This window comes from Microtus pennsylvanicus, chromosome 14 (genome assembly GCF_037038515.1).
Source record: "Microtus pennsylvanicus isolate mMicPen1 chromosome 14, mMicPen1.hap1, whole genome shotgun sequence".
NCBI lineage: Eukaryota > Metazoa > Chordata > Mammalia > Rodentia > Cricetidae > Microtus > Microtus pennsylvanicus.
Genome location: NC_134592.1, coordinates 9,835,248 through 9,859,998, shown reverse-complemented (window position 1 = coordinate 9,859,998; position 24,751 = coordinate 9,835,248). Strand labels below are relative to the sequence as shown.

The following is a 24,751-nucleotide window of genomic DNA, read 5'->3' as shown; positions in this document are numbered from 1 at the left end:
GAGCGAGCGCGGGGCGCACCGAGCTAGGGAGGCGGGGAAGCCCCGCGGCCGCCGCGCCCGCCCCTTCCCCCGCCGCCCGCCCCCTCCCCCCCCGCCCGCTCGCCGCCTTCCTCCCTCTGCCTTCCTTCCCCACGGCCGGCCGCCTCCTCGCCCGCCCTCCCGCAGCCCAGGAGCCGAGGCCGCCGCGGCCGTGGCGGCGGAGCCCTCAGCCATGGCCTCGGGCGACACCCTCTACATTGCCACGGACGGCTCGGAGATGCCGGCCGAGATCGTGGAACTGCACGAGATCGAGGTGGAGACCATCCCGGTGGAGACCATCGAGACCACGGTGGTGGGCGAGGAGGAGGAGGACGATGAAGACGACGAGGACGGCGGCGGCGGCGACCACGGCGGCGGGGGCGGCCACGGGCACGCCGGCCACCACCACCACCACCACCACCACCACCCGCCGATGATCGCGCTGCAGCCGCTGGTCACCGACGACCCGAGCCAGGTGCACCACCACCAGGAGGTGATCCTGGTGCAGACGCGCGAGGAGGTGGTGGGTGGCGACGACTCGGACGGGCTGCGCGCCGAGGACGGGTTCGAGGACCAGATCCTCATCCCGGTGCCCGCGCCGGCCGGCGGCGACGACGACTACATCGAGCAGACGCTGGTCACCGTGGCGGCGGCCGGCAAGAGCGGCGGGTCCTCGTCGGGCGGCGGCCGCGTCAAGAAGGGCGGCGGCAAGAAGAGTGGCAAGAAGAGTTACCTGGGCAGTGGGGCCGGCGCGGCGGGCGGCGGCGGCGCCGACCCGGGCAATAAGAAGTGGGAGCAGAAGCAGGTGCAGATCAAAACCCTGGAGGGCGAGTTCTCCGTCACCATGTGGTCCTCAGGTGAGTGCCAGCGGCGGGCCGCTGCTCGGGATGTTTTTGTTTTGAAGGGAAGCCATGTTTTATGTGTGTGATGGGCGCCGCCATCTTCTCCGCCCGGGCAAGTATGGCGGCCCCAAAAGATGGCGGGGGCGGCGGGCCGCGAAGATGGCGGCGCGGGGGAGGGGCGGCGCCCGGCTAGGCCGCAATGGCGTAGTTTGAGCTAGCGGAAGCGGGCTGTGGCGGCGGGCGCAGAGGGAGGGGCCGGCGCTCCTCCACGCCCGTGCCAACGGACGTGCGGCGGGCCGGTTGAGGGCGCCGCCCCGCGCCGGGCCACCCGCCGGGCGTTGACAGGGCCGCGGCGCGGGCCGGACGCGCGCCGTTCCCCCGCCGTCCCCTTGGGGGTGGCGCGGCCCCGCCCCGCTCCCGTGGACGCGAAGCGTCTCCTCGAAGCCCTTCGCCGAGCGGGCTGCGCAGAGCCCGCCGCTGCTGCCCCGCGGTCACGCTGGCCGGGGCGGTCGCCGCTGCGGGGCGGGACTTGGGTGGCACGTAGGGCTCGCGTGTGCGGGTTCGGTGGCGGTTGGAGCCTGTCACCCGCGCTGCCAGCGTGCTCCCTCGCCTGCTCGACCCGGAACGGGAGTTCGGGAAGGAAGGGCCGAGCATTCACTGGTCTCTTGAGTCTTGACGCGTTGTGGGTTTTGTTTAAGTGTTGGGCCCTGTGCGGATAGGCTGGGCTGGTTTGCACAGCTGTGGATATTTGCCATCAACTAATAAAAGTCGGAGTTTCCCACATCTGTAGCCTTTTTACTTTATAAACAGCGGTCTTTGTTTTCCTCATGAAAAGAATTATAAAAAGTGGTTAATTTGTTCTACTATGTTAAACAGCTTTTAGCGAAAGTCAGGAAGACCCTGTAGGGCCCCAAATAGCCTATATATTGAAAGAGAAATCCTTTCTGTTTAGAGCTCCGGAAGAGCTGTTGACTATTCGTTTTATCCAATACTACGTCAACATTCATTGTTGGGGTACTACCTAGACAGAATAATCACACCCTAGCTAGTTCACGTAGCCCTTGTGATGATAAAATTTGAGTTTGAAAGCCTTTACGTTTTACTAAGTTCTCATATTTGGGCAGAGTCTCAATATGATGTGATTTATTTATTAAACTGTTAAAATTCAGAGTAATTCGTGAAATACATGAAGGTTCCTAACGGAAAAGCTGGTCTAGTAGTGTCAAGATGACAGGAAACTTGATGGGTCTGTGGTTCAGAGAGGAGGAGGGAGAGAGAGCTCTACGGAAATATAGTAGGAAGGGTTCAGGACGCTGTTCTGCACTGAATGAATCTCTGGGTAGAAACTGCTGAGCAGTTTGAGTTTTTATCAGGAGCTGTATATTTACATAAAAGGAAATTAGCCACTACCTAATAGTTAATCAAACGCTGCCTACCACACGTTTTGGTGGGTAACAAATAGTTTGTATACTGATGTGTTTAAACTTTAGAAACTTTTCCCCCTTTTAGTAGAAAAGGAATAACAACAAAAAAGGCAGGTTTAGGGCTTTAGATGAATTTACCAAATTTGGGGTGCCAAGTACGTTAACCATACAAAACTTAGGTTATAAAACAGCTTTTACTTGTTTGGCATTTGATCTTACCAAAGTGATAACTTGCTTTTCCAGACAGGGGGGAAAAACTTGATAGTGTGTGTGATATTGATTTATGAAGCAGTGTGTATTGAGACAGCCAGTTTGGGGAGAAAGTGAGGGACCTGGCTAATGTGGGTTAATTTACAATTAAGTCAGCATTTAGTCATTACTTCCCTTGTGTTACTGGCTGTACAAGGGCACATAGAATAGCTCGGGGGTATTTTAATGTCTGTTTCTTTAAAACCTTAATTGTCTGGTGTGTTACTGAGTAGTTTGCAAAAACAGTGGTTATAAATATTTGATGACAATAGCAAAGGATGGCCTATTTCCTCTGAATGTCTTGGTGGTAAATGGTCCTTCTTCCATGCCTTTGTGGCTTGCAGTGATTACCAAAAAGGAGCTAAGTGATGTGTGGTCAACTATGCATGTCCCAAGTTCAGATTCTGAAAATAATTTAATTTTCAGAACTGAATTAAGGCCATGCAATAAGCGAAGAAGTGCAAGGAGATTAGCTAAATTAAGTCTGTCATGTATGTGATGTTGCTGTAGTAGGAATGGTTCTCATTTGATTCTAGGCATGAGTTGCCACTCCACATTGTATAGTTTATTGAATTAATGCTTTAGATGAGCTAAACTAGGAAGCCACAGATTTACATAAGCACCAAGCTTCATTACCTGTAGCCCTTGTAAAAATAGTTATACATGTGGTTAGTCTTACTATTTTTTGAGACAAGGTTTCTCTGTGTTTTTCCCTGACTGTCTTGGAACTAGCGCTTTAGACCAGACTGGCCTTGAACTCAGATCCTCCTGCCTCTGCCTCCCAAGTGCTGAGATTGAAGGCTGGATCCACCACGCCAAGCAAGAATGGGGATAGTTGCCGGGCGGTGTTGGCGCACGTCTTTAACCAAAAGCCACGGAGAAACTCTGTCTCGAAAATCAAAAAAAAAAAAAAAAAGATTAGGGATAGTCTTAATACACTAGGAATTTTTTTGTGCCTCTTGGAGGTTTTGGTTTGGTTTAAATACATGTTAGTAGGAATTTGTGGAAGCCAGATATTTGGGTTTTGTAGGTCTCTGTTGTTACCTCTTCGAACTTTAGAGTGACAGCATTGTTTGTGGAGGTCATGTTTTGAATGAAACAGTAGCAAAGCACTGTAACTCTTACTGGTAGAGGGCGTAGAGGACTGCCCCTTTCCTTCACCTCTCACAGTTCAATACTTTGTCTATCTCCCAGTAGTACCTCAGTGATGTTGAGTGACAAAACTTTTCCTGGGAAGATGCAACACACGGGGCTGCTCACCCTAGATAGGGAACCCACACAGATCAGTGTGCATATCACCGGAAAGTCTAACTTGGGGAACCAGTGTTATTGGAGTATTTATAGGAGCAGAAATGACTCAAAAGACAGTTGTATCACTAAAGCCCACCCCAGCATGGGTGATAGTTCACAGACTGGAACCTGAACCACACTACACAGCCTGCAGGTAGCTCAACAGCTTAGGGAGTGTCCTTTCCAAGTGCCTTGGTCCAAACCCCTTGCAGGCAGATGATCTGCTGTGAGAGTCTTTTGCAGCTCAACTTCATTTTTGTCTGAGGGGACTCAGCTTTTATTGTTTGCTCTGGCCAGTAGGGGACTAGGAATTCTGCTTAGTTTCAGGGACTTCCTGAATCTTTTTGAGTTTGTCATCCTGTTTTAAGGAGCTTTTTGGAGGATGGAATGTTTCAGTCTCTAAGAAATTGTTACATAACAAATGATTGTCACTTTTTGATGCTTTTTATTGTTTGTTTGTTTGTTTGTTTTGAGACTTGATATAGCCCTGGTTATCTGGAACTCACTATGTAAACCAGGCTAACCTCAGACTCAGAGAAATTAAAGATATGTGCCACCACGATCTGCCACTTGTTTTGTTTTAAGGCGAGGGTCCAACATTTTGGCCAAAATTGGGGTGATAATCATCATCACAGACCTGTGAGCAGTCACTCCCCTCTACCCCTCTTCCCACTAGTCTTTCTGTCTCTGAGTTTGCCTATCCCAGATACTTTATACTGCTAGAATCAGACAATATTTGCCTTTTTGTGTCTAGATTAGCATGTATTTGTGCATCAAATTAAAGCTTCCGAAACATTTTTAATACTTTGTCTGTTTTGAAATATTTGTAGTTTTCAGATTGGCATTTAGTTGTTTTTTCCTTTATTATTGACAGAGCTGGTTTTGTTGTTTGTTTTTGGAAATAGTCAGATTCATACAGGAATGACTTATTTTTATATAACTAATAATAAAGGAAATCACTTAGCAAAAGCATCCGACTTCAAGAGAAATCTACATGACTTTAACTGTCTTCTGTTAAACCAACTATGGAAGGGCTTTGTGCTCAATTGAGTGAAAGTATGTGACCCTGGAATACAACCAATAAATAACAAGTTGAAATAAAACCAGATGTGTGTTATACTTTTTTGTTGTTCTATACATTCAGAAAAACTCAGGGCTTCTCAGTAATGGCCATTTGCCATTCCTCTGTGGTAATGTTACCATGTTATAAAGAGACCATAATCATGAATTTCCACAGAACAAAGTCCCCAAAACTCTCCAAAGCAATCCTGTCAACTATATGCCCTACATAAGGCAATCTCAGTCTAAGACCCAGTTCTGATCTAGTGACTGGGGGAATCCCAGCCTGCTAAAAAAACCCTGTGAACTTTGACTCTTCATTGCAGGTTATTAACCTTTTCTTCAGCTGCCCCTGATAACTGTTCTCTTCTGCCAACAGGAGCAGAAAGGTCCCTTTCAAGAACAGTCCCAGCTCCTATCCTATCTAGTGCCAGAGCGTTTTAAGCTTTTGAAAGAATAGATATTAAAAACAGGCTGGGGTTGTAGATGGTCAGTGGATAAGAGCCCCGGTCACTTTTCAGAAGGACCAGGTTTAATTACCAGCACCATGTGGTAACTGTCTGTAGCTCCATTTTGGTGCTCATAACATACATGCATGCAAAACATTTAAAACACGTTTTAAAAAGAGGACACAGACCTACACTGGACCTAAGGGTGGTTACACCCAAGGCATTTCTGCTTGTTTTGAAGTTGGAATTGTAAGAAATGGTAGGGAGATCCTAGGTGTTACTTGACTGGTTTATTGTTGTGTATTTATGTGTGGTCTCTGAACGTGAGGTGGGCCATTTCCTCATTTGAAGTAACTTGTTAGTGAGGCCCATTGTGGCTTTTTGTGGTGTAGGGTTCTAGGCAGAGCCTTGCACACACTAGGCAAGCACTTTCCCACTGAGCTATAGCTCAGTCCTATGATTAATTTTCATTAACAGCCCAGTGGTTTCAGGGAACCTTACTAGTAACCACATCATACTTGCCCTCTAGGGAGCACTGACCAAGGCTTTTGACCTTGTCTTTTTGTTTGTTTGTTTTTTCTTGAAACACGATCCTTCAGTGTAGCCCAACCTGCCTTAAAGTTCGTGGCAATCCTTCTGATTTAGTTTCCTGAGTCCTGGAATTATAAATGTGCACTAACACACACAGAGCTTAATTTTTTAAGATTATTTTGTTCCTTTACCAAGGATTAAATGAAAGGCTTCGTGCATGTTAAATGTACACAGTTACCACTTAGTCACACCCTACCTGGTCTCTATTTTTAATCTTTAATGCAAAGAAGTTGTACTTCTTTACAAATGACCAAGTGTTTACTAGGAAGCCATATATACTTAGTGTCTTCTGTTTCATTGCTGGGGAAGAACCCAAGTCCCACACAATAGGCAAGAGCTCTCTCTACTGAGCCACACTCCTGCCCTCAAAAGTAAGATGACCATCCTGCTACTTCAACTTTCTTTCTGTTTTTTGTTTTTGTTTTGAGACAGGGTTTCTCTGTAGCCTCGACTGTCCTGGAACTCACTCTGTAGACCTTCTGGTCTCAAATTCAAGAGATCCACCTGCCTCTGCTTCCCTTGTGCTGGGATTAAGGACCACTGCCTGGCATTACACAGTGGTTTCTAGAGTGGTTAAAGATAATTCTTGTGCTAACCGTTTATGAGTAGTGAGCACGATTGTGTGGATTTGGATGGTGTCAGTGCTGAGACGATGGCTCTTTGATGAAAGTGAAACCAGAATGGCCAGAGATGGGAGGCATGGGGGCTCAATCCAGACAGAAAGTACATGAGTAAGTAAATGTGTAAGCTAGGAAAATAGAAGCAGAATCATTGGAGTCAGCTCTTTAACAAGCTTCTTTTCTGGCAATCAAGATGAAAAAGGAAATTTATACTCTCCTTACTTGATACCAAGATAAAAAAAATTAAAAAGGTAGGCCTTTGGGTGTAACTAGAGCACTTATAGGCTCATTGCAGGAGGAGGATTACATGTAAATGTATACATGCCACAGTGCATATGGAGTTCAGAAGACAATGTTCAGAAGTTGGTTCTCTTTCTGTCAGTTGGGTTCCAAGGATACAACTCAGATCACTGGACTTGGGAAATAAATGCCTTTAACACTGAGTCATCTTCCTCCCCCCTCCCTCCCCCAGTAACCTGTGTTTTTAAGAAGGAAGAAAAATTGGCTCTTTTGAGAAACTCACACTCAAGTGCTTTCATGTTATCCTTTTCTTGCTTTCCTCCTTAAATTTCATATTTAAATCTAACTTAACGAACCCCAATTTTGTTTCCAAAAAAGAAAGGAAATATGAGTAGAGAAGATGGTACACAAAATGATAAAAAGAAAAGTATTTTTTCCATCAACCTGGTGTCTTGTTTCACAGTGATTTTTGGATCTGCCAGAGGTGTCTAAAAAGTATAAAACTTGAAATATTACCTAGTTGGAATTTCCTGTTTGTTTTTTTTTTTTTGTTTGTTTGTTTGTTTGTTTTTTTCAAGATGAGGTTTCTCCATATGGCCCTAGCTGTTCTGGAACTCACTCTGCAGACTGGGTAGCCTCAAATGCAGAGATCCTCCTGTCTCGGCCTCCGGAGCGCTGGAAACAAAGGTGTGAGCCACCATGCCATGTTCTTCTTTTTTTTGTTGTTGTTGTTGTTTTTCGAGACAGGGTTTCTCTGTGTAACAGTTCTGGCTATTCTGAACTTGCTTTGTAGACCAGGTTGCACACAGAAATCCACCTGCCTCTGCCTCCCAAGTGCTGGGATTAAAGATGGGCGTAGTAGCACACGCCTTTAATCCCAGTGCTTGGAAGGTAGAGGCAGGTGGATCTTAGTGAGTTCAAGGTCGGCCTTGCTTGGCCTTTGCAACAGGGCACTTGCCACGGCACTCCTTTTTTGTCAGTGTTTTATATTCTCAGACTTTTCCTAGTAGGCCCTGGTTTATCTTATCAAATCTTGATTCCATGTTGTTCAAAGATAGACCCTGTCTAAAAAACAACAACAAAAAAATGTTTGTATAGTCAGCTCCATTACATTTCAGATAAAAAGTTGGCATTTTAACATGCCACCAATCTTGTAAAGTAGGTTGTATTCTTGTTACTTAGTGAGGAAACAAAAACAAAGCTATGAGTGGTGGCTGGAGATGTAAGAACCAAAAGCCTTGGAGGAAAGAGATTTCATTCTAGGTGTTGAAGGCAGGCAAGAAAGGTGTGTTTATTAAATGCCTTTTATCAGGCACCAAAGGCAAGCTGTGAGAAAACCTGTTTGGTTTATACACATTGGGTAGAGGAGACTTATTTTGAGTGCTAGACCTAGAGTGTTCCCAGCTCTTTCTTATAACTTCCTTGATTAGGTCTTAGTGACTAGAGGTTGTTTTCAACTACTTTACTTATAATCAAACTGGAAGTGATCATTGCTAAGGGAACTGAACTACCAGGAAATGGACCAGGACGGACTGACTAGTCTGTATACCTTCCTGACTTTCAGGTCATACTATGTGCAGAAAGAGAACGTTGAATGTAGATGAGTAGCTCAGTCTCTGCTCACTTAACAGACATTGCTGGCTAGACTTGGTTTCTTCAAGACTGCATCCTGGGCTGCTTAGCTCTGCTCTGGTAGTTCTGGGTCATCTGCATTTGGCCATAATGTTTTGGTGGAAATACAGGACAGTTTTAGCTTGGTTTTCAACAGGGCATTCTTGTCGCTGCACTCCTTTCAGTCACTTTCTTATGTTCTCAGCCTTTTCCAAATAGGCCTTGGTTTACCTTGTCAAATCAGGTTCCATGCTAACCTTCCCTTCAAAGGCAACTCTAGCAATGAATCTCTTACAGGTGTGTCCAACCTGAAGTCCATGGGCCATAGAGTATATCTATGAACATGACCTAACACATTTGTACATGACAGTGGCCAAAGATTGGACATGTTCCCTGAGTCTGGTGCAGTAGTAATCTTAGACTAGCATTAGATAATTTGCTTCCTGAACATAGTTTGCCTTGACACTTGTGTACAGTATCACCTTTTGTATTTCGGAGAAATCAATAGTGTATTTGACATTCAAAGTGAATCAGCTCACATTCTCCTGTACAGAATAATTTTCAGTATTATAAGATTAAAAGAAAATAATAATAGCCAGTGCAGAAGGTTGTATGTGCTGTGTGCATACCCGTAACCAACACTGACACTCACCCTAAGGAGATGGGGCTGAGGAACATGAGAACAGGCCAGCCTGGACCACATAAGATGCTAACTAACATCAAAACCAAAATGGGGCTGGAGAGATGGTAGTTCAGTGGCTAAGAGTACTTACTGCTTTTGCAGAGGGCCCAAGTTTGCTGACACTGCAGAAGTGTGGGCATATGGTGATGACTAAATTGATGGTGCAGCCCTGCCATACGCTTCCACTTGTTGTGTCTCACCCTCTTCTTAAGTGTTTGATCTCCTCTGCAAGGAGAATTAGAGGGTGGCTCTGGGACCCTTCTATTTTCAGTGGGTGTGTTCAATGTGTGTATGGCTGTAAATGAAGTCTGTATACCAATAAATGACACCATTCTTCAACTAGATTCCTTTGTATTCCCTGTACTTGCTTTCTAATAGCCTGCATAGGCATGGCAAAGCAAAGAGAAGCTAGATTTTGTTGTTATTCATCATCTCTTCCACACTTGGCTTTCTGAGCAAGTGACACCACCATCTTCCAAGAAAAGTGATCTGGTTTGTTACCAAGCTATCGTTTAGACTTTCAAAAGAAATCTTTACCATGTTTTAAGGACCTCCTAGAAATGTATTCATTTGGTACCAAATCACATTTCTCAAAAATTAGTGATTTTCCTACTCAGAAAAGAAATATCTTAATCCCCTTTTCTCTAAGTAAAAATGTCATCTGTATGTCAAGTTTATGAAGGGGCAGGTAGTAACACTGGGTTTTGTGGGTTTGTGTTTTTTATTTATTGAAGCCAATCAGATCCCCATGTTTTTGCATCAGGAAAGCAGCCATCTATGGCCTGTAAAGAAGTGGAAAGGATTGTATAAACAAACAACTTTGTTTATAAAGTAGGGGTACTTTTTGATTTATGTGTAGGTGTGTGCGTGTGTCAGCTGAGTCAGGGCATCTGATCTCCAGGATCTGGAGTTAACAGGTAATTTGTGAGCTATAGGGAATGGGAACTCAAGTCCAGGCCCTCTGCAAAAGCAGTACACATTCTTAACCCCACTGGGTCATCTCATGTTTTCATTTTGAGACAGGGTCTCACTATGTAGATTAGACTGACCTCATTCAGTTTACCTCTTCCATGCTAGGATTAAAGGCATGTATCATTCCACCTAGTCCTACCTTGATTTTGACAGCCTTGGACTGGGGCTTGGGTCCTCAGAGTAGTAGGCTACACTGGTGTTTAGTGAGCCCTAGGGATCTGCATGTAGAGATCTGCATGTTTTCTGCCTCCCCAGAGCTCGGATTCTACATGCTACTTTGCTGGGTTTTTTTGTTTTTGTTTTGTTTTTTTTTTTACAAGTGCTGGAGAGTGAACTCAGGCTTGTGGAACACTTGATTGTCTCCCCGACCCCTCTTTTTTGGGTTTTTGTACTTTTGAGTGTAGTAAGAGCTGATCCTTTAAAAAAGTGTTTTCTGAGTTGGAGATGTGGCTCCATAAGAGTGTTTCATCATTTAACTTCCTGTGTATTCCCTGAGGGTAGACTATTGTCTTTGGCAACTTTGCCAGGGACAGGCATCAAGGCCCTGGCTCATATATGTGGAACTATACAGGGGTTGGTTTAGGTTGGGAGTTCTCTGTGCTGTGGATTTGACACTCATCATATATTCCCAGGCTGGCCTAAAACTTTCTTTGAATTTGGAGGATGACCTTGAACCCCCCAATTCTGGTTTATAAGCCTGTGCCCTTAGGCACAAGTTATGTGGTACTGGACATTGATTGCTTAGGACTTCATGCTAGGCGAGCACTTTACCAACTGATCTACATCCATAGAACCCTTTGTTTTAATCTTTGTATCAGAAATGTGTCTAAACTGACCCAGCAGGGGGGTGATCACTGCAACTTCAAGGCCAGCTTGGGATGATTAGTAGTAAGACTGGGACCTGGGGAAAGTAGAACACTAGCTTCCCTGCCTGCCGTCCTGTTTCTGTACTGTTAGGTGTGGTGTGGTTGTGGATCTCGGTGAGAGACTGACCTTGCTGAGGACAGAAAACTAGAAATGAAGTGAAAATATCTGACTGAGGAGTCTCAGCTCTGTAACTGCTAATGAGTCACACTGCCTAGACTGTTTTAATTGACCCTTCATCCATCTGTAGATGTTTATCTTTATCAATACATAGATGAATTAATCTGTTCATTCTAGTTCCTAAGAAGACACTTGGGCTAAACGGTTCAGCACACAGGTCTCAGGGTTAGGCTTGAGTTTATACCCGACAAATAAAAATGTTTCATTTATATTTTGTCCTTTTCTTTTAAAAAGAAAGAAAAAGGAGGGGCAGTGAGACCCATTGATCTTCCGGGTAAACTGCACAAAGCCCGATGACCTGAGTGCTAGATTAAAGGTGTGCACCACCAATGCCTGCCTGGCTTTTTTTTTTTTTTTCCCAAGACAGGGTTTTTGTCCTAGAACTCACTCTGTAGACCTTGAATTAGAGATCTGCCCTCCTGTCTCCCTAGTGCTGGGATTAAAGGCATGCGCCACCACCGCCTAGCAAATAGGATGTTCTTTAAACAAAATAAAACATGTTTTTATAAAAATAATTGTGGAAGGTTAGAGAGGTGATTAATTTTTGTGTCTCCTTGCTGGGGAACTTGTAATGATTACTGGACTCTAAGAGTGTTCTTTTTTTCTTTCCTGTACTAGTTTGTGAAATAGGTAAAAAGGCAAAACTGAAACATGGGAGAAGCCAGTTAGACAAGAAAGGTAAACCTAGAGAGAGTGTAACAGTACACTAATGGAGAGCTCACTATTCCTGGTAGGCTAACTCAGAACTCCAGTGTAAAGAAGGTCTGTGGGACTTGACATTGGAGGCTTGGGTAACCCAGGAGAAGAATCAGGAGTTCAAAATTTGGAGAACACAGAATGAGTGGTTGAGAAATTGAGGCAGTAGCTATAGTTATTTTAAGATTCCATTGAAAGCTATTTTTATATTCAGTGTATTTTTCTAGTTAAGATGATCAATCTCATGTGTTTCAGATGAAAAAAAAGATATTGACCATGAAACGGTGGTTGAAGAGCAGATCATTGGCGAGAACTCACCTCCTGATTATTCTGAATATATGACAGGCAAGAAACTCCCTCCTGGAGGGATACCTGGCATTGACCTCTCAGACCCTAAGCAACTGGCAGAATTTGCTAGGTAAGTTACAAGAACTTCACTTTTTTTCTGTTATAGGAAGTGTGTGAATCTTGCCAGCTGTATTCTTTGTTTCCAAGTGACAGTGATGGTTTGTATTCTTTCTAGAGGGACACTTCTGAAAACAAAACAGCCACTCTTGATTTTGATAATAGCTAATGCTGTTAATGTGTGAAGGGCAGCATTCTAGAGCTTTGCAGACTATGAGATGAGGCAAATATTCTTTGGTTCCACAACTGGTGTTGCTGTGAAGTTAAGGAAGTTGCACATGATTTGTTTTGAGGTGGGTGTGCACATCACTTCTGTGCTTCTTTGTTAGTTCAAGCGTGTTACAGTGTGTCCAGATTTATCCTGGATGCTTTGATCACAGCAGAGATTTCACCAGTTCATAGATACGATGAATATAACTCCTGGTGTTATCTTAATTTAAGTTGGAGCTTATAGCTGCCCCGGCTGAGCAGTCAAGATCTGTACTCACTGATATTTGTTTGTTTGCCTGAAATTGGATGGGTTCCTGCAGAAGTCTCTGGTATTTATATAGTTAGTTTTTAGTGTTGTAGGCAGTTTTTATGAGGACAGATGTTATGCCTGAGTTTAATATTGTGCTCCTAAAGAAGTTAACCAGATCTTTCTTGATGCTTAGAATTGAGTGAGGACATAAAAATGGAGTGGGGTTAGAGACATTATGGAAGTTCTAAAAAGGGAAGTTTGGGGAAATCCTTATGTTTAGAGAGTAAAAGGAAGCAGTGAGAGTAGAAGAGAATCATTTGAAATGGATGTGTGCAGCAGCGTGACTGCCAATGAATAGCCTTGTAGAAGACCAGGGGAGGGAGGAATCCCATCTCCACTACACATTGCAGCACTGCTTCAGCATCAGGAAAGAGGATTGAGGAAAGAATTTGAAGAGAGAGAAGCTATAGGTTGTGAGCAGTACAACTTAGAGGCACAGGTGACTCTTGGTATTGCTTTGATCCCTTCCCCCCACAATATCTCAAAGCACCAAAGATAAAGGGCCTAAAGCTTAGGGAGAAGATCACTTACAGAGAATGATGTCATGAATGCCATGGCCACGGTAGGTGATGAGAAGACAGTACTTGGTGTTTTAAGAGGAACACTCTCTGTTAAAAGTCTTTATTTAGCCCTTGTGCGTGCTTGGCAATGCTGCTGAACTACAGCCGAACCCTCAACAGTCTTTCTTTTACAGTCAGCTCTTAGGACTTTGGTTCTGTATTAGAATTGGGTGTTACCTTGCTAGTATAAAAAAAGTTTGGCACCAAGGTGGACTAAGGATTGGACTCAGTTCCATTTTAGATTACATCCCTTAAAAATCATGTTAACCTACATGGACTTATTCGACAGTGGTGGTAGAGAGAAATATCTGAACCTACATGCCCTGTTATTTTCAGGTCTCCGCATTGTAAGACTGTATTGTCATCATGGAATAGGGTCTTCTGGAAGCCTTTAGCTTGGGACTCTGACAATAGAATACCAAGTTTCACTGTTGGTGGCCACATCATATGATCTCTGCCAGTTACGACGAAACTTGTTCTTCTGGTCTTCTTCTGGCCCTCTGTGCTATGATGGGGGAGCTACATTGCTCTTAGCTTATGGCTGCAAGTTCCTGTTTCTCTCTTTTCCATCCTGTGGCAGTGTGGGTATACTGTTCTGGACGTGGAGCTGATCAAAGAATGTCTCAGACCTGCTGCACTCCACCTAGACAATAGACAGACAGATGGAAGTTTAAAAAGTTACAGTGAATTTATTCGAGTCCGGTCTTTAAAGCTGAGGGGTGGGATCGCTCAGTTTTTATTTTTTTTTTTATTTTTTTTTATTTTTTTATTTTTTTTTTTTTGGTTTTTCGAGACAGGGTTTCTCGCTCAGTTTTTAAAAGAAATGCTTGGCCTTGCATGACGGAAACTCTAGACTTACCATGTAAGTCTGTAAGTTGACTGCTGTGTATCTGTTATCCAGTGCTAAGGAGAAGCTGCATAGTAAATTTGAAGCTAGTCCTGGGATACAACATGAAATGCTGTCTTTTAAAGGGGGCGAGGTGCTGGGCGGTGGTGGCACACATCTTTAATCCCAGCACTTGGGGGCAGAGGCAGGCGGATCTCTCTGATTTCAAAGCCAGTCTGGTCTACAAAGTCTGCACATAGTGAATCCCTGCCCTCCCTCTCCCCTGCCAAAAAAAAGTTAAGTCTTGATTTTGAGGTGGTGCCATGTGGGGGGTGTCTTTATACTTCACTGAGTTGCCTATTTAAGCCGGGGCCTGGTGAAGAAAGTTGTTTCTTAATTAAGTAGGCAGTTCTTTTTGTATATTTTCTTAGATGTGCTGACACTGAAATCCTGTAGTCTAAGGTAGATGTGGTGTGTGCACTCCTTTAATTCCAGCACTTGAAAAGTAGAGGCAGGAGGATTGCAAATTCAAGGCCACGCTGTGCTTCCTAATGAGATCCTGGTGCTTGCAGAATATAGCTGCATGGCAGCAGAGGCTGTTTTAGCAGCTTAAGTCCTGCCTGCTGGCTTTAGGCTAGTTTGTTGTGCATCAACTTAGTTGGGACTTTGGTTTAAACAGTGCTCTGTTAAAATTGTGTCTGGGAAATTGCTGTAGGGGTGAGCTGTGGTGCTCCTTCCATGTGTGACAGGATGGTGTACTGTCCAGTCCACCAGCCATGATGCCCCCTAGTTCATTAGAGTAGAAAACTCCTAATGGTGCCTTTCTGTTTGTGCTGTTTTGTTTCTGTCTCTTGGTCTTTTGATTGAAAGATAGTTCAGAATATCAGAACCTTATGGATTGTTGAGCAAAAGTGACATGGTAATTTTAAAGAGTGAAATCATTTTTGCTGGGTACGGCAGCGGGTGTTTATAGATCGACCATGCAGGAGGCTGAGGCGAAAGGTTGACTGACTTAAGACCAGTCTGGACTATATGATTGAGACCCTGTCTCCAAAGCCAAAGGAACAAAAGAATGAACTTATTTCTAGCCACATGACCAGTGATAGTAGTGACTCTCACTACCCAGGTGTCTAGTGTGTTGTCTTTGATGCCTTGCAGCTCTGATGTAGGGAGCATTGTGCCTGCTTACAGAGTAAGAAATTGAGGCCGAGAAGTTGAGTGATTTGTTCAAGGTCATGAAGCTAGTAGAAGCCAACTCCAAGTCACATCCATTCTGTCGTCGTCCTCATCATGTCTGGTTCTGTAAAGTATCCCAGTCAGTGATAGAAAACACATCGAGGTGCTGGGTTGGGGTGGGAGTGGCCGTCATTCTTCACTTGCACAGCAGAGCTTCTCTGAGGAAAGACCCTCTCTGTTGCTATGGATGGTTAAGTCCTTCATTGATTCTGAGTCTTGGGTTCGTCCAAATGCATTGTAAATTCTCATTCTAAAATTAATACCAAATGTTAGCACGCATTTTTGAAAATGATATTTTAAAGGGAAAAAAATAACGCCACTGGGAATGGTGACACATCTGTGACCAGCACTTAACACGTGGAAATAGGAAGGTCACAAGTTCAAGGCCAGTCCTGTGTTACACAGCAGGTTCAAGACCAGTCTGGGATGTATCCGAGAGCCCGTTTCTAAACACCTCATTAAGAACGGAAAGAAAGTCAGGAGGCAGAGGCAGGCTGATCTAACCTCTAGGTGGCGCAATAGCACCGGGCTACCCTACTCTGAACTGAACCCCAAACTTAAAGATTTACTGGCATTTAAAGCAACAGCGATTGGTGAAGATTACACAATGTAATCCTAGCACTTAAGTGAAGACAGGCATTTGAGACCAGCAAAGACTAGTTAGGAGCAGGCACTTAAGTAATGGCTTGTTAACTGGCATACTGGTAATCTACTTAAAGTTTATCTGCAGGGTTGGAATTGGGAAGAATATTCTGAGATTGATCATTAGGCACTGTAAAAGCTTCCTCTTTTTCTAGGCATGGAAGGTTTGGCCAGGTTGCAGGGTTTAACAGTGTAGGGAGGGCCAGTTACCCTCTCCCCAGGTTTGAGTAGAAAGAGTAACCTGAGCTTCTGTTACTGTTCCAAGTCACTTTGGTTGGTACACTGTTTTTAGTGTTAAGAGACCATTGGCTTAGTTAATGTTTAGATATCAACTTTCATGGAAAAGTATGATGTGGTAGAGCTAGGGATAAAAAGCTCTGTTTTTAAATTTTAAATCTTTTATAGTTTTCTATGAATTCATTTTTTGTCCCTTGATCATACATAGACTTGTAGGGAATGTTTGGAGAGAAAGTTTTCATGAAAACCAAGGCTGCTTGAGGAAGTAGCAGATGGGCAGGTTCTTTGTTGGCAAGCTGTGTAGATAGTAGCCTCACCTGGGGTTCTCCCAGCTAGCTGTCTTACTACCAAAGTTCTTTTCCCATGGAGAGCTCCCAAACCACAGCCAGCAATGTAAAAATAAGATAGCTGTGGTGACAAAACCCTGTCTCAAAAACAAAGTAAAATTAAAATTCTGTAAAAACTGTCATCTCCTATTACTACCAAAATGAATACTTTAGAAGCAGTGTAAGTGGCAGTTCCTCACCAGGCACTGGTGGTGCACATGCCTTTAATCCCAGCGTGCAGAAAGCAGAGGCAGGTGGATCTCTATAAATTCAAAGCCAGCCTGGTCTAGAGTGAGGTCCAGGACAGCCAGGACTATTACAAAGAAAAACCCCATCTTGAAACCCTACCCCTTCCCCAAAAAAGCAGCTGATGATTTAGGGTAACTTGCCATGACCCCACCCTGACTAAGTGATAAGTCTGGAGTTGTCAGGGTTGTCGATCTGTGTGGGGTTTTTATTTATTTATTTTTGCTAACGGGGTTAGGTGGGAAGAGCAGATGTTGGAGTCACACGATAATGGTGCTGATGGTACCATTCTAAGCCGCACCACCTTCTCAAGAGGCAGCGATGCAGCCTTTTGGAGTACCAGCACTTAACTAGGATGTCGGAAGAGCACCTTTTGCTCTTCTGGCTCAGCAGATTAGGCAGTTTGGTCCTTTCCCTTTGTGGAAGGGGAGTACCATGAGCTTCGTGTTGGTGCTACAAGGAGCAGTCTCGGGACTATTTGATTTATGCTTGTCTAGTGTGACCCACTCCTACAAATCTGTCTCTCTCTCTCTCTTTCTCTTTCTCTTTTTTTTTCAATAAGAATGAAGCCAAGGAAAATTAAAGAAGATGATGCTCCAAGAACAATAGCTTGCCCTCATAAAGTAAGTAATGCGAGGGGAGTGTTGGTTAGTTGCTGCTTAGGCTTCAGACAGTTTGTAAGGAATATGTACTTTGATTTTCACTTTTGTAACTAAAACAGAGCGAGGAATTAGAATTTTTGGTTTATAAACACAAGACAGTTAATTTTGTTTTGTTTAGTAAAGGACACTTAAGTGGGGCTGCTGTAGGGCCAGTGCTCTTATTCTGTATATTGACTGTGCTGTGTTAGGTCTGTTTGTTTTGGATCATTAACAAGTCTGTCTTAAGACAGTGGGTTGTTCTCACCCATAAATCTTCACAAGACTCTACGCTCATGACTGAAACTTGAAGATTATGTTGAATGTTGCTAGAATAGACCAAATAAAAACTTGGTAATTTCTTTCAGTTTTCTTTTTACTTTGTTAATTGTGCTACTAGGAAGGTGCATAACCGTTTTCAAACGCAGCTCTGGTCTTTAAAGTAAAGGGAGGGGGACTAAAAAGCAGTTTGAGGTGTTTGGGGTTGGTGGTCAGTTTTCAAATTTGATTGCGTTTAAATGGGGAAAAAGATATAAATGCTTAGAAACTAAGGGGAAGAAACCATTAATGGAATAAAGAATTTGCCAAATCAGCAGTTAAAGAAGAATAAGTATGTTTTGATAGATGACTACTGAAGACCATGTACTTAAAAGTCTCTGTACTCCTTGTAAATGCTTGTAGTATGGAGGTTTAGGGTGCATGGTGGCTTTTATCTGTCAAAATTAAGACGCATTTGAAAACTGTTATGCCATAAGTGCCGGGATCTCTTTGCTTCTCTGTATAAATGGGAGCTGAAGCTAGAGGTCAAGGTGGAAAACTGGCTTTCCCCTCCCTTTTGCCTGTGAAGCTGTCTAGTGGTGACCTGTGCTGTCCTTCTGTCATGCTGTCTCACCATTTCCCCACTCACTCCATCATGGGCAACAACTGCAGAAGAAATTGTTGAGGACATGCTGCTCTCGGGCACCACACATCCATCTGCCTCCCCCGCACTGGTATCGCTTTGCCTGCCTCTTCCTTTTCCCAGTGTCTCACCAAATAAATTTCTTCTGTAGTTGCCATTCCTTGGAGACCCTCTTGCTTCTTTCTCTGTCAAGAAGGGGAAAGAGGCAAAGAGAGAAGAGGGAACAGTAGGCGATGGAGAATGACAGCCCATTGTTGCAGCACAGAATACGGGGCCCACCAAAGGTAGTGGTGGACTACCGTCATTTTAACTCCGTTTATTTCTCAGTGCTTCTGTTACTTCATCTGGGGACTGTAGTTGGGTGATGCGGCTGTGGTATAGCTGGAAGCCAGGGTGCTGGGTTCTACTCCCAGCTTGGCTGGCTTCTGCTAATAGTGTGACCTTGGGCAAGTCTACTTCAATACATCTCTAAGCCTCAGTTTCCTCATCTGTAAAGCACGGGTTTGCCATAAATAATAAGGCCTTTTTCTCAGCTGTCTGATTTTTTTTCTTTTACTTTTTATTTATTTATTTATTTTTGTCTTAAATAGCCTCAAATAGCTTAATGTTCTGTAATGCTAAGTAAAGTTAAAGGGGGGCTGGGGAGGTTGTTTGCTGTAAAAACATCAGTAAAAGCTGTTGAGTGGTTGAGTCCTTTCTCACAGTTTGCAGTGTGAACCACTAAGCTTCTTTCTCTGTTTTAAGGGCTGCACAAAGATGTTCAGGGATAACTCTGCTATGAGAAAGCATCTGCACACCCACGGTCCCAGAGTCCACGTCTGTGCAGAATGTGGCAAAGCGTTCGTTGAGAGCTCAAAGCTAAAACGACACCAGCTGGTTCATACTGGAGAGAAGCCCTTTCAGGTAGAGCCAGTTCCTGTTCCCCAAACTGCAGGTTAGGGTACTGGGCAGGGTGGTGATGTTATGCAGGTGGGGGTTGGTGGACTCTTATTCCCATTCCTGGTATGGCTACTTGAAGGTCTGCCTGAGTTCCTGGTGACTGTGTGTGTGACTGAGAGTGTTGGATACTGGGTGGTGCTGTCTGTTGAGAAAAACAGGATTATGTGAGAGTAACCCCATACTGAATTTCTAGTGTGTTCACAGAGATTCAAAGGTCCCATGTTTTGGAAGTGAATAGTATGTTGAATTACTGATGGAGTGCTTATGAGGTGCTGTGGCTACGTGTGCCTCAGGTGACACTCAGTGCTGCTTATAGAAGTGAATGGGTCTGTAACACAATTCTTTGTGACAGTTGGCATCATTAAATGTCTTAATCATTTGTATTCTACTTTCTGGGGTGTCTTCGGACATACTAGAACTTTAAACTGGCACTTAGCACAACAAGAGCTAGCCATGGGCTTGTAGTGTCAGAGATCCCTCCCTGTCTGTCAGTTCTAGAATATTCCCAGAAGGTTCTCCAGGGGACGAAGGAGACCAGCTCAGTAAAATAATAGGTGGTTCCATCCAAGCAATGTACTATTGACCCCTAGGGTCTGATCCCAGTTGCCAAGTGGGTTGATGTCTGATTTTTCCTTGACAGTGCACATTCGAAGGCTGTGGGAAGCGCTTTTCACTGGACTTCAATTTGCGCACGCACGTGCGAATCCATACCGGAGACAGGCCCTATGTGTGCCCCTTCGACGGTTGTAATAAGAAGTTTGCTCAGTCAACTAACCTGAAATCTCACATCTTAACACACGCTAAAGCCAAAAACAACCAGTGAAAAGAAGAGAGAAGACCTTCTCAAACATGGGAAGCATCTTCGGGAGTGTGATTGGGAATAAATATGCCTCTCCTTTGTATATTATTTCTAGGAAGAATTTTAAAAATGAATCCTACACACCTAAGGGACATGTTTTGATAAAGTAGTAAAATTTAAAAAAATACTTTAATAAGATGACATTGCTAAGATGCTCTATCTTGCTCTGTAATCTCGTTTCAAAAACAAGGTGTTTTTGTAAAGTGTGGTCCCAACAGGAGGACAGTTCATGAACTTCGCATCAAAAGACAATTCTTTATACAACAGTGCTAAAAATGGGACTTCTTTTCACATTCTTATAAATATGAAGCTCACCTGTTGCTTACAATTTTTTTAATTTTGTATTTTCCAAGTGTGCATATTGTACACTTTTTGGGGATATGCTTAGTAATGCTGTGTGATTTTTCTGGAGGTTGATAACTTTGCTTGCGGTAGATTTTCTTTAAAAGAATGGGCAGTTACATGCATACTTCAAAAGTATTTTCCTGTACAAAAAAAGTTATATAGGTTTTGTTTGCTATCTTAATTTTGGTTGTATTCTTTGATGTTAACACATTTTGTATAATTGTATCGTATAGCTGTATTGAATCATGTAGTATCAAATATTAGATGTGATTTAATAGTGTTAATCAATTTAAACCCATTTTAGTCACTTTTTTTTTCTCCAAAAAATACTGCCAGATGCTGATGTTCAGTGTAATTTCTTTGCCTGTTCAGTTACAGAAAGTGGTGCTCAGTTGTAGAATGTATTGTACCTTTTAACACCTGATGTGTACATCCCGTGTAACAGAAAGGGCAACAATAAAATAGCGATCCTAAAGAAAGATTATGGCAGAAAGAGATCTGTAAGCACAGCCTTATTTTCTTCTGTTGTCCAGAATACTTATAATTCTTGAGCCTCCCAGAAATTGGAAGCTAAATAAAGCAACTCGAGTTTCCTTTATTTTGCACTCAGTGACAGTGACTGTGATGAGATCCGTGCATAGACACTTAATATTTCCTACATGCCCTGAATTCCGGAAGAGTAGGCAGTAGGCACCCCAAGCTAAGGAACTACCTCAGAGTACACCAGATGGCCCATGTCCGACAAGATTGCCCTTGATATCCTGGTGCGTGTGGGAGTGATATATTTGCATGGGGCCTGTTGCTTTCTGAATGGGAGGCACCAACTGGCAATGAGTGCACCAGGGAGCATGGGCCTCCTCATCACTCAGGCTGCCTTCAAGGGCAGTGGCTCCTTGGCTTGTCCAGTAGGAAATCCAGTGCAGTCCTTATTAGATGCTAGCAGATGTAGCAATTGAGTGCCAGTAGCAGTTTGATGCTTGTAAACACACTAAGGGCAGAGCGGCAAGGCGATTAGATTATTGTTGTAGAAAGTTGTACTCAGTGAGTACTTGACTTGTCATGTTGTGACCTCTTCGATGTATGAATATAATTTTTGAATTTTACTTAGTCGAATACCAGACTTGTTAAATATTTTATAAACTGCCGTGATACATCAAAATCTCATTTATTCAAAATGCAAACCTAACTGTCTGTCTTTCTGTGCTGAATGCTTAACTATAAGGTAAATACAAAAACCAATACCAGATTTAGTCACAAAGAGGCCGGGAGACCAACCGGTCGAACACTTAGCTCGATTTCTTATGGCCTCACCAGGAGGATTGGTGACCTAGAAACAGTGACCCTGTGGCTCTGTGGAATTTTGAAGTGCCTTCTGAACTATAAATGAAAATCGTAACTTGGGACACTTGTTTTTATTCGTCCAGAATCTGTTATCCAATGAGTAGTTGACGGGACTGAGCTCATCAGCAGACCCAGCTGTGCTTGGATGGCAGGCTTTGCTGTGCCTGGCAGTCAGGAGAGAGGTAAGCCTAAGGAGGGGCCCCTTCCAAGCCAAGTGCCCCGTGTGAATCTCTGCCGGGCCTGGGCAGAGCTTCGCCAGTGCTTTTGTGAGCACCCAGGTCTTCGCTCCCTCCCATCAGGTTGAGCTTTCCCAATTGCCCTGCAGTAGGAGTCCAGAGCCACATTGCCCTCCCTCACCCAATGTTGTGCCACCCTTGAGCCTGGCCCTGGCACTTCCTTAAGACCCTTGCCCAAGGCTTCACAGCAGAGCAGACCTGTGCTGTGGCAAGGCCTTCCAGCCACCCCTGAGAGTCAGGCCTTTGTGTGGAGTGAGGCCTCATCTTCTGTGCCTTGATACCTTGGGAGATGCCCTCGTCCATCTCTTCTGTCCCTTTTTGTCTGAGTGGAACAGTCATCGTCTTCACCCTTCCTGTGTTAGCGTTGTCTTCTCAGTGTGCAGTTAAATTCTGTTAGGAGTTCATTTGGGGTTCAAAGACAGCTTGGTATGCAGGTCCTTGCTGACTACAGTTTGGGCTTAGGACAACAGCATAGGGAACTAACATGAGTGGAAGTGGCTAGGGGAAAGCTGCTTCTCATTGGCTTTGGCTTAAACCCATTTTGCTTGTTAGAATTTATTATTTTGTTATAGATGTAATTTACTAAAATTTGAAGAAATGGTGTTCTAACAGTGAGTCCATTGTCTAGAGAATTAATCTGATTTGTAAGTAATACTGATAGACATATTTTCTTACATCTGAGCAGAAATAAATGCATGTTTTTAGCAAATGTAATGTAAAAACTCCAGAGGATAAGTTTACACCTAATAAGATGTTGTTTTCTATTTTTGAATTTGTTATTTGCCCCTCTTTGGTAGTGGGGTTGGGGGCATATTATCTGTATACAGAGCTGTCACTCTAGGGTGACATTTATCTCCCACAGAGATGCTGAGCTCGCACCGTGGTGGTCCTATGCGATGTGTGTGCTTTGCCCAGACTCCAGGCCGGAGGAGCTGAGGAAAACCCAAGACTTTTTCCCCCTATTTGGTTTCCATGCACAGGTTCTTCTGAATGCCACTTGTTTTGCTAAGTTTGGGGATATAAGACCCTTTGAGGGGATGGTGTGTGCAATGCTTGCCCATGTTTCTAGGTAGACCTGTAGCTTGTGTCTTTACAGATGAGAACCTACTGTTAGTGAGGTGTGTGGTGCTCCAGGGGTGATAATGGTGCTGGCCTGACTTTGCACCACCCACCTTCCCACTGTGCAGGACTCACCTGTGGTACAACCTCAGATCACTCACACTGGAGTGTATGTCTATGACCCAGGAAGTCTTGTCCCTAATTTTACCCACTCCCCACCACAGGCAGAGAGACCTGACTGCTTCTACCTTCCCTCTGTGCTCCAGAATTGGCATGATTTTGTCGGTCTGCATTGTTCATGTTTTATTCTCTCAACATCTAGCCTACAAAAAGAGCAGGAACTTTAGGAGTCAGAACCAGGGGTGAGCACACAGTTGCCAGTAAATGCCATTACTACTAAAAGTCTTTGTCCTAGCAGTCCTACTGGCTGCTAAAGCCAGCTCCTTTTCTAGTCCAGATTGTTTGGCTCTGGCCTAAGAGGCCCCTATCTGGCTTTGCAACCCCTTGGTGTTAGTGTGACTTCAGCACCTCTTCCAGAGTCCAGGCCTAGCAGGTCCTGGCAGATGCACTCCACCTAAGTTTTCAGCTCAGGCTATTAAGTCAGAACTTTGAGGCATGTGTGCTTGCGTGCAACTCTGGGCGAACACCCCATATCCTGCTCTTTGACTGATCAGAACAAAAGGTACTTCATGCTTCAAATCACTCACTTCCCAGCAGCATTGACCAGACTGGTTAGGTCTCCAAAGTACTGACCTTTTCCCACCACTTGTTGCTGTTCTCAGGGTGTGCTCAGGTGCCTTGCTTGCCTCAGATGGCTTAAATACTAGTCCTTCGGATGAGTGGCACCAGGCGGGAGAGGATAGGTGTGTGGCTAAGAGGCTTCCTGGCATTTTCTTTTTGCTTAATTGGTCAGTATGGTGCCAGGAAGATCATCCTCCAGCTGGGACATTATTTAGACTTTATAGGAAAGGTGGGTGGCAGTTGTGAACAAATGTCTCTTATAAAAACAGTAATGAAGCATTGGAGCTGAATGTTGGCAGCAGGTTATCAGGCAGGGTGCACCTTCCAAAACTGGTACAAGGTGTGCCCAGCCGGCATTCTGGAGTTCATTGAGGAAAAGGGTGTATTAATTGGCAGCACATTGCTTGGCATTCCATAGAGTGGCAGGTTTGATGATACTACTTAAGGCCACTCAGACACCCTAAGAAATGACATTGGGAATGGACGGCTGTGCCAGGTTGTCTTGTCTTCCTGCCTGGGGCCACATGGTGTCTACATATATAGCATAATGGAGGGAAAAGGCATCAGTACCAGATTCGCCTCTTATAATGCCAGCAGCTGTTAGACCCTGGTGTCTACAAATGACAGGAAAAGTTGTGTTTTCATTTTCTGGGAACTTGTGTAGGCCCTGGCTCAAGGACTTTGCATTGTGTGTCATGTACATCTTTTAAGTGTTCTTTGCTGTTCTGAAATTGTCCTTGGTTTTTCCTTAGCTCATAGATCATAGACACAGAAATATTATAGTATTTAAAGCATCTGCATCAAGCATCAGATGGCTTCGCATCCAGGAAAACATAACTCAGTTTGAAGCACCAAGCATGTGTAACATGGCTCTATACAATAACAATAAACGCTAATGTTAAGCTTT

At 44.1% G+C, this 24,751-nt stretch overlaps 1 protein-coding gene across 1 annotated transcript; it reads left to right on the top strand.

Annotated features, from left to right (window-relative positions):
* Positions 1-24,751, top strand: Yy1 (YY1 transcription factor). Its single transcript, XM_075948319.1, has 5 exons — positions 1-875; positions 12,043-12,205; positions 17,348-17,408; positions 19,069-19,227; positions 19,904-24,751. The coding sequence occupies exons 1-5, from the start codon at positions 212-214 to the stop codon at positions 20,084-20,086; spliced, it is 1,230 nt and encodes a 409-aa protein (XP_075804434.1). The 5' UTR covers positions 1-211; the 3' UTR covers positions 20,087-24,751.